Source organism: Xiphophorus couchianus, chromosome 19, assembly GCF_001444195.1.
Source record: "Xiphophorus couchianus chromosome 19, X_couchianus-1.0, whole genome shotgun sequence".
Taxonomy (NCBI): domain Eukaryota; kingdom Metazoa; phylum Chordata; class Actinopteri; order Cyprinodontiformes; family Poeciliidae; genus Xiphophorus; species Xiphophorus couchianus.
This window is the reverse complement of record NC_040246.1, coordinates 18,109,692-18,121,816: the sequence shown is the minus strand read 5'-3', so window position 1 is coordinate 18,121,816 and position 12,125 is coordinate 18,109,692. Positions and strand designations below refer to the sequence as shown.

The 12,125-nt window shown below is 36.8% G+C and overlaps 1 protein-coding gene across 2 annotated transcripts; it reads left to right on the top strand.

The window, feature by feature from the left end:
• Positions 1 to 535: 535 nt before the first annotated feature.
• On the top strand, positions 536 to 11,536 carry LOC114133938 (mitogen-activated protein kinase kinase kinase 7-like). 2 transcript variants are annotated; one of them, XM_028000099.1, is made up of 14 exons: positions 536 to 772; positions 903 to 1,013; positions 1,875 to 1,940; positions 2,253 to 2,298; positions 3,050 to 3,188; positions 3,271 to 3,395; positions 4,216 to 4,344; positions 5,640 to 5,770; positions 6,816 to 6,903; positions 7,972 to 8,066; positions 8,431 to 8,554; positions 9,117 to 9,178; positions 9,385 to 9,500; positions 10,974 to 11,536. In XM_028000099.1, exons 1-14 carry the CDS (start codon positions 542 to 544, stop codon positions 11,143 to 11,145), a joined length of 1,635 nt encoding a protein of 544 aa, XP_027855900.1. In that variant the 5' UTR covers positions 536 to 541; the 3' UTR covers positions 11,146 to 11,536. The 2 variants fall into 2 exon arrangements, with proteins under 2 accessions (XP_027855900.1, XP_027855899.1); XM_028000098.1 differs by having other exon boundaries at positions 7,972 to 8,081.
• The last annotated feature ends 589 nt before the right edge of the window (positions 11,537 to 12,125 follow it).

The window sequence follows — 12,125 nt, the reverse complement described above, 5'->3', positions numbered from 1 at the left end:
GCTTGTTGTTTAGTGTTATTTTTTATTATCAAGTTACAAGCTATAAAAAGTATTAATCTTTTACCATAAATAGAGAACAATGTATTCAGGAAAAGTTCAATATTATATTTTTGTAAAACTGAAACATAGTTTGTATAAACATAAAGCAAATGTATATATTTTAAGATTTGAAACTTAATAAGAAAATCGTCACCTTCCTAAAATAATGCCCCAAGTCATTTTTTGAGAAAAGTGATTATCTTTATTTTTAATTTTATTTCATTTTTGCCTTAGTCGTCTTTTGGCAAGAAAGAGGTGTTTATTTTATTTTATTTTATTTTCGTCAAAATCCCTTTTGGCAAAAAAAATGACCATTATTTTAGGAATGGAGATATTGTACAAGTAAACGGAAATTTAATGTGTGTTGTCGCCCCCTAGCGGATGTTTTTGACTTTAAGTGAAGCTGCGTTTAGGAACCTAAATTAAATCACGGAAATTCCATAAATCTTCTCAGATCACAGAGACGTAACGCGAAGATAAGCGTGTGGAATGGATGTGATGTATGAACGTGATGACCTGGAGCACTGTTCTCTTCCGCCTCCATGAGGCGTTCAGGAACACCCGGACTTTAAACATCCAGGCTGCTAAAGTACTCCACTTCCTCAAACTGCAGATAGTTTGTTTTGGTGCTTTGGATCTGCAAAGGAGCAGTGGTTTGGTTCCGATTCGGCCCAGAGGAGGGGGGACCATGGTGTTTGAGGACATCCAGTACGATGATATCCTGTTCGAAGCGGTAAGTTCTGGTTCTGCAGTCGAGAAGAGGTTCGAGGCGAGGTTCAGGGCCGTGCTTGTGAAGTTCCTGCATAACGGCGAACGGTTCGGATCAGCGGTTCCATCATCAGGTTCCGTGTGTGTGGCTACAGGCTGTGGGCAGAGGGACCTTCGGTGTGGTCTTCAAGGCTGTTTGGAGAGGAAAAGATGTGGCCATCAAGACCATCGAGAGCGACGCAGAGAGGAACGCCTTCCTGGTGGAGGTACGGATCCATGATTTATGGGTCAGAACCGACACTGACCGGGGTGAAATCCAGGTTAAGTCCAGTTTAGCCAACGCTGATGTCTGATGGGGAGCCAGTTCGGATCCTTTTACTAACCAAAAAGCCCTTTTTTTGTTTATTTTTACTAAATAAAATCTACACAGGGCTGCAAAACTTACTGGAACCTCAGTGAAAATATCAATTATTTAAAATATAGTTTGTGATATACGGAGTTTAATGTAGGAAATGTACTTTTTGGGGTAAAAGAGAACCTATTGAGCCGTAAATGACTGTCTATGATTTTTAGGGTAGGATATGTTTATTTATTTACCAACATTCATCCAAAAAGCAGGAAGAAAATAACAAGAAACCAATGTTAAAATGTTGATATTAAAGGCTTAAAAGAAATAAATGTTTATTAGTCAAAAATCAAAGGTGGATCAAAAATCAAAGATTTACTGTAACAATGAAAATATTTTTGTTTATCTAAAGGAACAATTTGAGCTGACAATCATAAAAACAAAATACTTTTTTATTATCCTATCTAATAAAATCTTAAAATAAAACCATTCTTGCATTGTGAAGGACATGCACCACAATTTCATTATATCTTATAATGATTAATTTTATTTTACAAAAGTAAAAATAGTTCAAGCATGAATTAGAAATCCTAATATCCTGAACCGATTTCTAATATCAACTAATTTGATTCATAGATTTAATTATTACTAAATGTCTCATTTGGGTTCTGAACAGAAACTTAGAAAACCCAGATTAATGTTTGTGTCTTTGTTGTTGCTGATGTGAATTGTTTTTTATTTTTATTTTTATTTGGACCTGTTTGTGTTTGCATGTGTGCAGCTCCGGCAGCTTTCCCGGGTCAGTCATCCCAACATTGTGAAGCTGTACGGCTCCTGTGACGACCCGGTGAGAACCCGACAGATTACTGAAACATTTGGCACCAGGTTCTGTTTGTAAATATAAAATGAGCTGAGAGTTCTGGAGTAAATTAAATGCTTAAATCATTTAGATTTGAGTCATTATCTGCCATATTTCTTTAGATAACAATACATTTTTTATCATTTAGTAAATAATTATGTAGATTCAAATAGAGGTCAGATTTGAGCGTTTAGTGATTATTTCTGTCCACATTTCATCAAAGTGTTGAACAAATAGAGAATTAAATTGCTACACGGTGCTTCATGTTTCCTTCTTTTATCTTTTCTTTTGTGTCGTCAGGTTTGTCTGGTGATGGAGTACGCAGAATGTGGCTCTTTATACAACCGTGAGTCTCATTTTATCGTCTCATTCACAGAGTAACTAGTTACATTTACTCAGTTACAATTACTTCAGTAACTTTTTGTGGAAAAATAACTTGTTGTATTGTTGTTACACTGTACTTTTTACTATTACTCGAGTAAAATTTCTGGATTTTCTACCCACTTAATGAAAAACAAACATGTTTTCACCAGACACAGAAACACACCTGCAGTTTTTGTTAAAGTTTCATAAGTTTTTTATTGAAAGAAACTGATTTGGAAAAAAATATTTTGTCTGATTTTGTTATTTTTTTGTTACTTACATGAATTATTGTCCTTAAAATATCAACAATTCCCCAGTAACTTTATATTTTGGTTCAGCTGATGTAATTTTCAACTGTTAAATGATTGTTAATTTGATCAATTACTCAGTTCTTGAGTAGACTTTTTACCGAAGTAATATCTTGGATGTCTACTTTTTACTACAAACATGTTAAAGTAGGGCCACTTATTTATTATTTTCTTTAGAGAAACACACAACAAAACAGAAAAAGATGCATAGATTTCAGATTTATTCTAGTTTTGTCCCTTTTGTCACATTTAAATCAGATTATCAACTAAATTTACTGTAACTTTTCCACACTTTGCCGAATTGGAAAGCTTTTTTTCACTCAGTAAATGATATTATAACATTTAAAATTTGTTACCTTTGTCTGGTATTAAAGTTGGTTTTATTTATCATTGAGGAAAAAGTTTAGTTTTGCTGTTGTGTTCCAGTCCTGCACAGCGCCGACCCGCTGCCTCACTACACGGCCGCCCACGCCATGAGCTGGTGCCTGCAGTGCGCGGACGGCGTGGCCTACCTGCACAACATGAAGCCCAAAGCTCTGATCCACAGAGACCTCAAACCGCCAAAGTAAAAGCATCGGTGGACCACGATGCATCAGGATCCTGTGGTTTTTGTTGGTTTTCTTCTGATTTCTGTCTCTCTGTTTCAGTCTGTTGCTCGTTGCTCGGGGAACTGTGCTGAAGATCTGTGACTTTGGAACAGCGTGCGACATCCAGACCTACATGACCAACAACAAGGGCAGCGCCGCCTGGATGGCTCCCGAGGTGTTTGAAGGTCCGAGGCGCTTCGGCTGCATTTCTGCCGCTAGCCGCGGTTCCACTGATCGCACAAAGTGGAATTACGAAAATCAATTTGCTTAATGGAAATTTCAATTTCAAAGAAAGCAAATTTTTTTGCACTCAGTTGAGATATTGAAATAAGTATATTTTACGGACGAGGATTAGCGCCACTGAAAAAATTTTGTTTCCTCAGAATTATGACTTTAGTCTCAGAATTTAAACTTTTTCCTGAGGATTTTGACATTTTTCTCAAGATTCCAACGTTTTTTCAGAATTCCAACATTTTTTCTTAGATCTACGACTTTTTCTCAGATTTCGGATTTTTTTTCTTCATAATTCGGACTTTAATCTCAGAATTTAAAATTTTTCCTCAAGATTCTGATGTTTTTTCAGAATTCCATTTCTTCAGAATTCCTTTTTTCTTAGACTATTTTTTCAGAATTCTGATTTTTTTCTTCTGAGATAAAGTCAGATTTATGTAAAAACGTTTCTCCCATAATATTTTTTTCTACTGCAATGTAATAAATTTTTTTGCATCACGTAAGTGATCAGCAGCCGGATGCTACTAGCGGAAAAGACGGCAGGAAGTTGTTGGAGGACGAAGGCGCGACATGATTTTAATGACTTATCCTGTGAACAAACATATTCACGTGTGATTTTAATTGCATTTCTTATTTAATGGAAACATTGCACTTGTGAAAGTTAATTTTTTTCGACATTAGCGGAAAATCATCAAAGTTTTGATCGTATCTGTGAAGGAAGCACAGCTCTATCGTTACCTGAGCTCCAGCTTCTCCTCCTGTCTGGCGTTTCAGGGAGCAACTACAGCGAGAAGTGTGACGTGTTCAGCTGGAGCATCATCCTCTGGGAGGTCATCGCCCGCAGGAAGCCCTTCGAGGAGATCGGTGGATCGGCGTTCTGCATCATGTGGGCGGTGCACAGAGGTGGGTTACTATGGCAACTTCACACAGCACGTCTTCATGCTCAATTCAGATTTTTTGTTTTTCCTGAAATCTAATCTTTTTACTAACTAAACCTGACCCCAACAAGACTTCTGTGTTTATGACCTTAAAGCGACCCGCATGCGCAGAAGAAGAACGTTGACGTCACACAGCAGCACACAGTAGTAATGGCCGCCGCTGTCTTTGGATCAGTTTCGATGTTTATTCAGCAATGAGAGCTGACAATTTTAACACAAGATCATAACATATTAAAAGAAGCTAATAAAAGGAAGCACATCAAATACCAGAGGTGGGCAGAGTACACAAAAATGATAAAAGTAGCTCTACTTCAACATATTTTTACACAAGTAAAAGTAAAAAGTAGCCATTAAAGAAATTATTCAAGGAAGAGTAAAAAGATATTTGGTAAAAAGTTGACCAAATATCTAATTTTACTCAGTACTACCGTAATTTGATTAGTACTGAGTAACTAATCAAATTAGTGATCATTTAATATTTAAAAATTATGTAACCAAGTGGAACAAAATACAACGTTAAGTAGAAACTTTGGTATTTTAAGGATCAACATGACAATAATTGATATAAGTAACAAAAATAACAAAATCAGACCAAAGAAAAATTTCTCAGTTTCTTTCAATAAAAAAACGTATAAAATTTTAACAAAAATTTGAGATATGTGTCTGGTGAAGATTTGGTTCAAATGTGTTTGTTTTCCATTCAGTGGGTAGAAAATCCAGAAATTTTACTCAAGTAAGAGTAGAAATACTTCATAATAAAATGACTCAAGTAAAAGTAAAAATACTCCTAAAAGTAAATTTTCAAAAATGTTACTCAAGTAAATGTAACTAGTAACTACCCAACTCTAATATTGGAGGCATTTTTAGAGATTTCACATCAACTTCTGTAGAGAAGTTTGTTTAGATGTGCATTCGGTGGGATTATGATGTGATGTAGTGACACAGGTTTCATTCATAAATTCATGATCATAATTTTCAGCCAGTGTTTACATCCTAATTTACCACATCTGATCTTTTCTGGTGAAGAATTATGACGCGTTTCACATCAATGACATAAAAGCTGAAGACTGCAGACGCTTAGAGAAAATTCAGACACGTGTCTGAATTAGTTCCCCTTATGGAAGTGGCACAGATTGGATTTTATTTGGTGGTGAAAAATCAAATATAGGTCATATATGAGTTCAAAAAATCTGGTTAGAGTCCATGACTGTAGCCTATGTTGCTACATATGAAGCTAACCGCCAGGTTGTTGTGATGCAGGAACTCGTCCTCCTCTGATCAAGGATCTCCCGGAACCCATCGAGACACTAATGACCCGCTGCTGGGACAAAGAGCCTAGTCAAAGGCCGTCTATGAACGAGATCCGGGACACCATGAGCAGCTTGATGAAGGTAACTCTGTCCTGCAACTGCAACAAACTTTAAATCAAAGATGTGCAAACATTTGGTCACATTTAAGGTCTGAAAATATCATTTTTAAAAACTAAAATCACCAAAAATGTTGCTTTTTAAAAACTTTATCAACAATAAAATTAGCATAAACTATTTTAATCAAAGAAATAATCAGATTTTTTTGTAGGAATAGCAATGTGGTTGCAAAAAATGTTTTTTGCATGCTTTCCTTGGCTCGTTGAAGAAAACTGAAAAAAAGCAATTAAACGCGGATTTGGGTTCACAAAAATGCACTTTAGAGTGCAAGTCAATGAGTAGACGTGGTCCTAGTTACCATGACAACAGAAGAAAACCAGAAAGCTTAGAAAAGACGATAACATCTTTAATCTACTAACATTTCTGTAACTAGGTTTTGAATTAAAAGTCGTAGTTTGTCAGAAGTTATTGTTGAGTTGTGGTTGTGCGGCCGCAAAAAATCAGTCCAAGGGCTGCAAATGGCCCGCGGGCCCCAGTTTGAACACCCTCGCCTTAAACTGCATAAATAAAACTTATTCAATTACCACCGTTACGTTCTCTAATCACATGCAGAGGTGGGTAGAGTACCCACGTAGCAAAAGTTCAACATATTTTAAGTAAAAGTAAAAAGTATTTGATAAAAAGTTACACAAGTACAGAGTAACCGATCAAAACATAAATCAATTCGTATTTAAAAATTATGTCATCAGACTGACTAAAATATAAAGTTATGTGGCAATTTTGGTATTTTAAAGACCAAAAGGAAAGCAATTCAGATAAATAACATAATTACATAACAAAATCAGGTTCTGTGAATATAAAATTTAGGAAACTTTAACCAAAACTGCAGATGGGTTTTGCAGTTTAGTTACTCGCAGCGGGTCGAGTATCCAGACATTTTACTCAAGTAAGAGTAACGGTACTTCATAATAAAGTTACTCAAGTAAAAGTAAAAATACTCTTAAAAGTAAATTTTTGCCCTTAAGGTTACTCAGGAAAATGTAACTCGTTCCATGTTTGTGTGCTCCAGTACTTCCCAGGTTCTGATGAACCCCTCGATCTTCCTCACCAGTCTTCATCATCCAACAGAAGTGGCTCCTCATCCGCAACAAGCACAGGTAACGATTCCACCAAACGGGTCGGTGCGGTTCGGTCCGTTTCCACTGTATAATGTTCTGCTGTAAGTCCAAAACACAGCAGTACGGTACTGTTTAACCCCCGCCTGCCCAGTCAGAATCCAGTTGGTAGTGGAAACGCTCTCCTCAATAAACTGGGCTATAAAACGTTCACCTTTCTGAGTTTTTGAAGGAACTGAATCATATAAAAAGGTTTGTAGCTTTTGGTGTTCATTTAAATCAATATTTTAACATTTTTAAATAATTTTACTATATTGTTCCCTCATAACAAAACATACCTTTAGTACATACTTTGATTATTATAACTCCTTCAATCCCTCTGGTTGCTGAAAAGCTTCATCTCACAAAGCTGTTTCCATTCGGCTCCTGTAGACTAGCAGCAGCAGCAATGAACAAACACCTGGTGTAACGGCACGTCTGCAGAACTTTTTATACAAACTACTGCTCAGTCGTAAGAATGGTTGTAAATGGCTTCATGGAGGAGCATTGTGATGACGAGCAGAAAGAGCAGGAGCTTCTTAAAGAGACAGAAACCCAATTTCAAGGTGTTACATTGTAAAGTCAAATTTCTTTTAAGTTATGTTTGATGTGGCATTTTTATAACAACTGAAAGGTAAAATAATTATTTAATTGTGATATAAAATGGCTCCATGAATCTGGTAAATATGTGATGCTGCCCCTTTAAATCTCTGACAGCTTGTCCAAAGAATGCTCAGTTGTTTTTGGTTATAAATATTTACATATTTGAGCAGAAATGTTCATGTTTTGGCTCTGATTAAACTAAAAACAGATGTTTCATCGAAACGGACCACAGACCCAGCTGCCAGGGTCTCTGGTTCTGACCGAAACCCAATCCGACCTCCACCTGGAGGAAATGCTCGAACAACGGAGAGTTTTTATTTTGAGAAAACTGAGCTGAAATTTGAAGTTTAAAATTTGTGCGGATGAAGTGTATGAAGGAAAATTGTCTCTTTGTGTCTGTGAGGCTCAGCAGAATCTGTTTCTGTTTCCTGGTAATAATCGGTGATTCTGTGGGTTTTGTGTCTTCAGGCTCGTGTGCCGATGGAACCATTGACAGCAAACACAGATCTGCATCTGGTGGCGAGGAAACGCTGCAGAGCTCTGAGAACAGAATCCCGCTGCAGGTCAGAACTCCAAAGGTAACAGGAAATTAAAAAAACAGACACTTCCTCAGGCTTATGCTTTTCCATCAACTTTAGAATTACACAGATTGAAATTATAAAAATAAACTCGCTGAATGGAACCGCGGTACTTTCAAAAAAATCTCACAGTTTTTGATAGGACGAAGTTTTTCAACCGTATCAAATTAGATGGATTTTGCAAAACTGTACGCATCAGGACATGCGTCACGTGATTTTAGTTTAATTTCTTATTTAATGTAAACGCCACAATTGCAAAGCTGTGTTTTTTGACATTAGCAGAGTACAGCCAGTGATTTGTGAATATTAGTAACTGAGACGCAGCTGATGTTCTGATTCTTTCCTCCAGACTGCGTCACGGTGGGCCGCTGTCTCCAGAACCTCCAGCTTGGAGAGTCAAAGCCCCGCCCACTTCAGCAGCTCTGTCAACACCTGCAGCCAATCAGAGCTGAGGATGACCATTAGCCCCACAGGTGAGGTCCACTTAGAGCTCCTCCTCCAGGCGCATCGGGTCAGATGGAGGTTTATAAAAGCAAAGACTAATGAACTAAGTTTATGTTTTTGTAACACAAACTTAGTGTTACTATAACTTTATTGTTTATTGTCATGTAAGTTACCTTTACTGTTACTGTTAGCCGTAAATTGCTTCTTTAGCTACTGTCATTTTACTGTTACATTGCTATCAATGCTACTTTTTAAATCTAACTTTAACTGTTACCAGTTAATGTTATTTTACTTTATTGCTGCTTTACAGCTACTGTAAAGTTACTTTCACTTTATGCTTTTTATTACTGACTTTGTATTATGTTAGTTTATTGTGACTTTAAATAACGTTACTGTTTATTACGTTACTTTTATTGATACAGTTACTGCTACATATCTTCACTTCTGCTTTTACATTAACTTTAACGATTAATTTAATGTTACTATTAATTTACAGTGACTGTTACGCTAATGTAATGTCATTTTGTGACTGTTACTTCACGGTTACCGCTACATTGCCATTACTCATATTTACTGTTACATTGTGTTCAGGTACCGAGGGATCAGAAAGCCCGGTTCCCTCCGTCTACCTGAAATTGGACCATCAGTTGCAGGTACGTTCACATCACTGGGTTTTTCTTAAAGGTCCAGAACTGTAGATTACTTTCCATATGTTCTCACTGTTGTACACTTTGTTTAAAATGTAACCAAATGTCCCATCTATTGGTGCATCAACGTCTGATTAACAAAAACTCTTCTTGGATTCTCAGTCTTCACCGTCTTCTTGTTGTGTTTTTGTCTCTGTTGTTTCTGTCTCCAGCCTTTGGCTCCTTGTCCAAACTCCCGGGAGTCCATGACTGTGTTTGAGCAGCACATACGAATGGCTCAGGAGTATCTGAGAGTCCAATCCGAGATCGCACACCTGCTGAACAGGAAGTACGTTTTCCTCCACCTACTGGAGCTTTTTATGTCTTCCTGCGATGTTAGAGTTTAGAACTCATTTTTCAAGATGGCTGCCGTTTTGAATCTTTTAAACCAATAATTGCCTTAAAATATTCTCCAATTTCATAATTTGGGTGAACTTTATGTCATGTTATCCCGCTTGCACAATTTAAAGTAATAATATGTCGCTAAATCAGACACAGAGGACTTTGTCGTTTGCAAGTTTCACACCAGATGAAGATAGGTGACATAAACTGAGACAGTCATCTATAGGGTTAGCGATAGCTTCTGCTAATTTTTCAATGTGTTTAAGGGTTTAGCTTTAACTTCTTCTAATTTTTTAATATGTTTACAGCTTAGCATTAGCTTCAGCTAATAGTTTTATGTGCTTATTAATTTAGTATTAGCTTCTGCTAGTTTTTAAATATGTTTAACATTAACTTATGCTAATTTTTTATGGATTTAGCAGTTTAGCATTAGCTCTAGCTAATAGTTTTCTGTGCTTAGTGGTTTATAATTAGCCTCTGCTAGTTTTTTTTTTTTACCCCTCCAGTGGGTCTTGTGTGGTCTATTGTCCTTTATAGGAAGGGGTAAGGAGAGGGGGGAAGACATGTGGCAAATATTGTTGGGTCTGGGAGTCGAACCCTCGACGGCCGCGTCGAGGACTCAAGGCCTCTAAACATGAGTCGCGCTATCTCCTACGCCATCACGGCACACCCCCTCTGCTGGTTTTTTAATATGTTTAACATTAGCTTATGCTAATTTTTACAAATGGATTTAGCAGTTTAGCGTTAGCTTTGGCTAATAGTTTTCTTTTCTTAGTGGTTTATAATGACCCTGTGTTAGTTTTTTAATATGTTTAACATTAGCTTGTGTAATTTTTTTTAATAGATTTAGCGGTTTAGCTTTGGCTAATATTTTTCTATGCTTAGTGGTTTAGAATTAGCTTATGGTATTTTTTTATATGTTTAACTTTAGCTTCTCATAATTTTTTATGTGGTTAGCGGGTTAGCATTGCCAGAGCTAAGATTGTTGTTTAGCAAAGTAGTGGTTAGTGAAGCTAACTTTTTGGTTAGCTGTGGAAAACTACTGCCTGCTTCAGTGTAAACATGTATTCTCCATTGCAAGCATTGTGACTATTTTGAAAATGGAAAAAGGGAACACTAGATCAAGAAAATCTAAAAGATTTTTATGTTTCAAAGTATGTAGATTATGATTTAACACCAAATACATTCATCTAGTTGGTGATTTTAATGCAAAATTTAGTTTCTATGAGAACTTTAGTGGCTATCTTGCAAAATCATGGCAGCCATCTTGAATTTTTTAGTGGCTAACAGTTTTCTTTTCAAAAAAGCGAGACCCTGGCTTGTATCTGCATGTGAAAGATTTTTGGTGAAACACTCGGTTATCTGCTGGACTAATGGAAGAGTTTTTCCAACCAACTCGGTTCTGCTGGTTTCTGTTCAGAGAGGAGCTCATAGCGGAGCTGGAGCAGGAGCAGAAGGAGCAGCAGACCTCTTCACGCCTCATACAGGAACACAACAAGCTGCTGGAGGACAACAGCAGCCTGTCAGCCGTCTGCCAGGACCTGAGGAGCAGACTGAGTCTGATCCAGAGTCAGAACCAGCCCTACAGCTGAGGCCCAGCATGTTCCTGCCTCTGATTCTGCTCAGATGTAATGTATTAGGTCCAAATCTGCATCACCCTGGAGCTGTTTCTTCAGCAGCTCACCAGCAGTTTGTAGGGGAGCCGGTCCAGAGCGAAACTGATCCTGAGGTGAAGAGATTAACTTCACAATTAGATCTGAAAGAACTGATCATCCTCAGATCAGCTAAAGAACTACAGATCTAAAAGCTGGAGGAATGTGAGCACTGATTTTACTAAGGTTCCCCCACTGAACTTCTTAAATTATCTACTTATACTTTTGTATTTTTATACTTTTTATTTCTACCCATTCAAACTGACTGCAAAAGAGAAAAAAACTTTCCTTTACAAAATGTTGAACAAAATAAATTTTACACCAAACTTTATTTACCTCCTGTAATTCTGTTTTAGACCAGCAGGTGTCACTCTTTCTTACAGAACATTTTAAAATTTGAATCCGTCTCCAATTGTCTCCTGGAGAAACAATAACGTTTCAGTTTTCAGTCTGAAACCGTTGAAATTTTCTTCTTCATGGGACCTTGGAGAAGCTTTTTAGAGAAAAGTTTTGAGTCTGACGTGCGCAGTAACTAGTTACATTTACTCAATTAACTTTTTGGACAACTTTTTGTTCTATAAGTGGTGAGCAACATTTTTTGTTACTTTTACTTGAGTAATGTTTTTATAAGGTATACTTAAACTTACTAATTCCTGGATACTTTACCCACCTCAAGTAAATAATGAAGAACAAACATGTTTTAATAAAAACGGCAGATGCAGCAAAGGTTTGTACAAAGGTTTTAATGTTTTATTTTGAGATCAAAATGATGCAGTAAACGGTTTTTGTTGTCACTATACTACTACTTTACCCAGTTCTAATATTATAAATAAAAAAAACAACTACTTTAAGTTTTGGTTTCAGACATTTTATATAGGAAAAACAGATCTGGAGTGTTTTTGTCTAAATTTGTTTTCTGT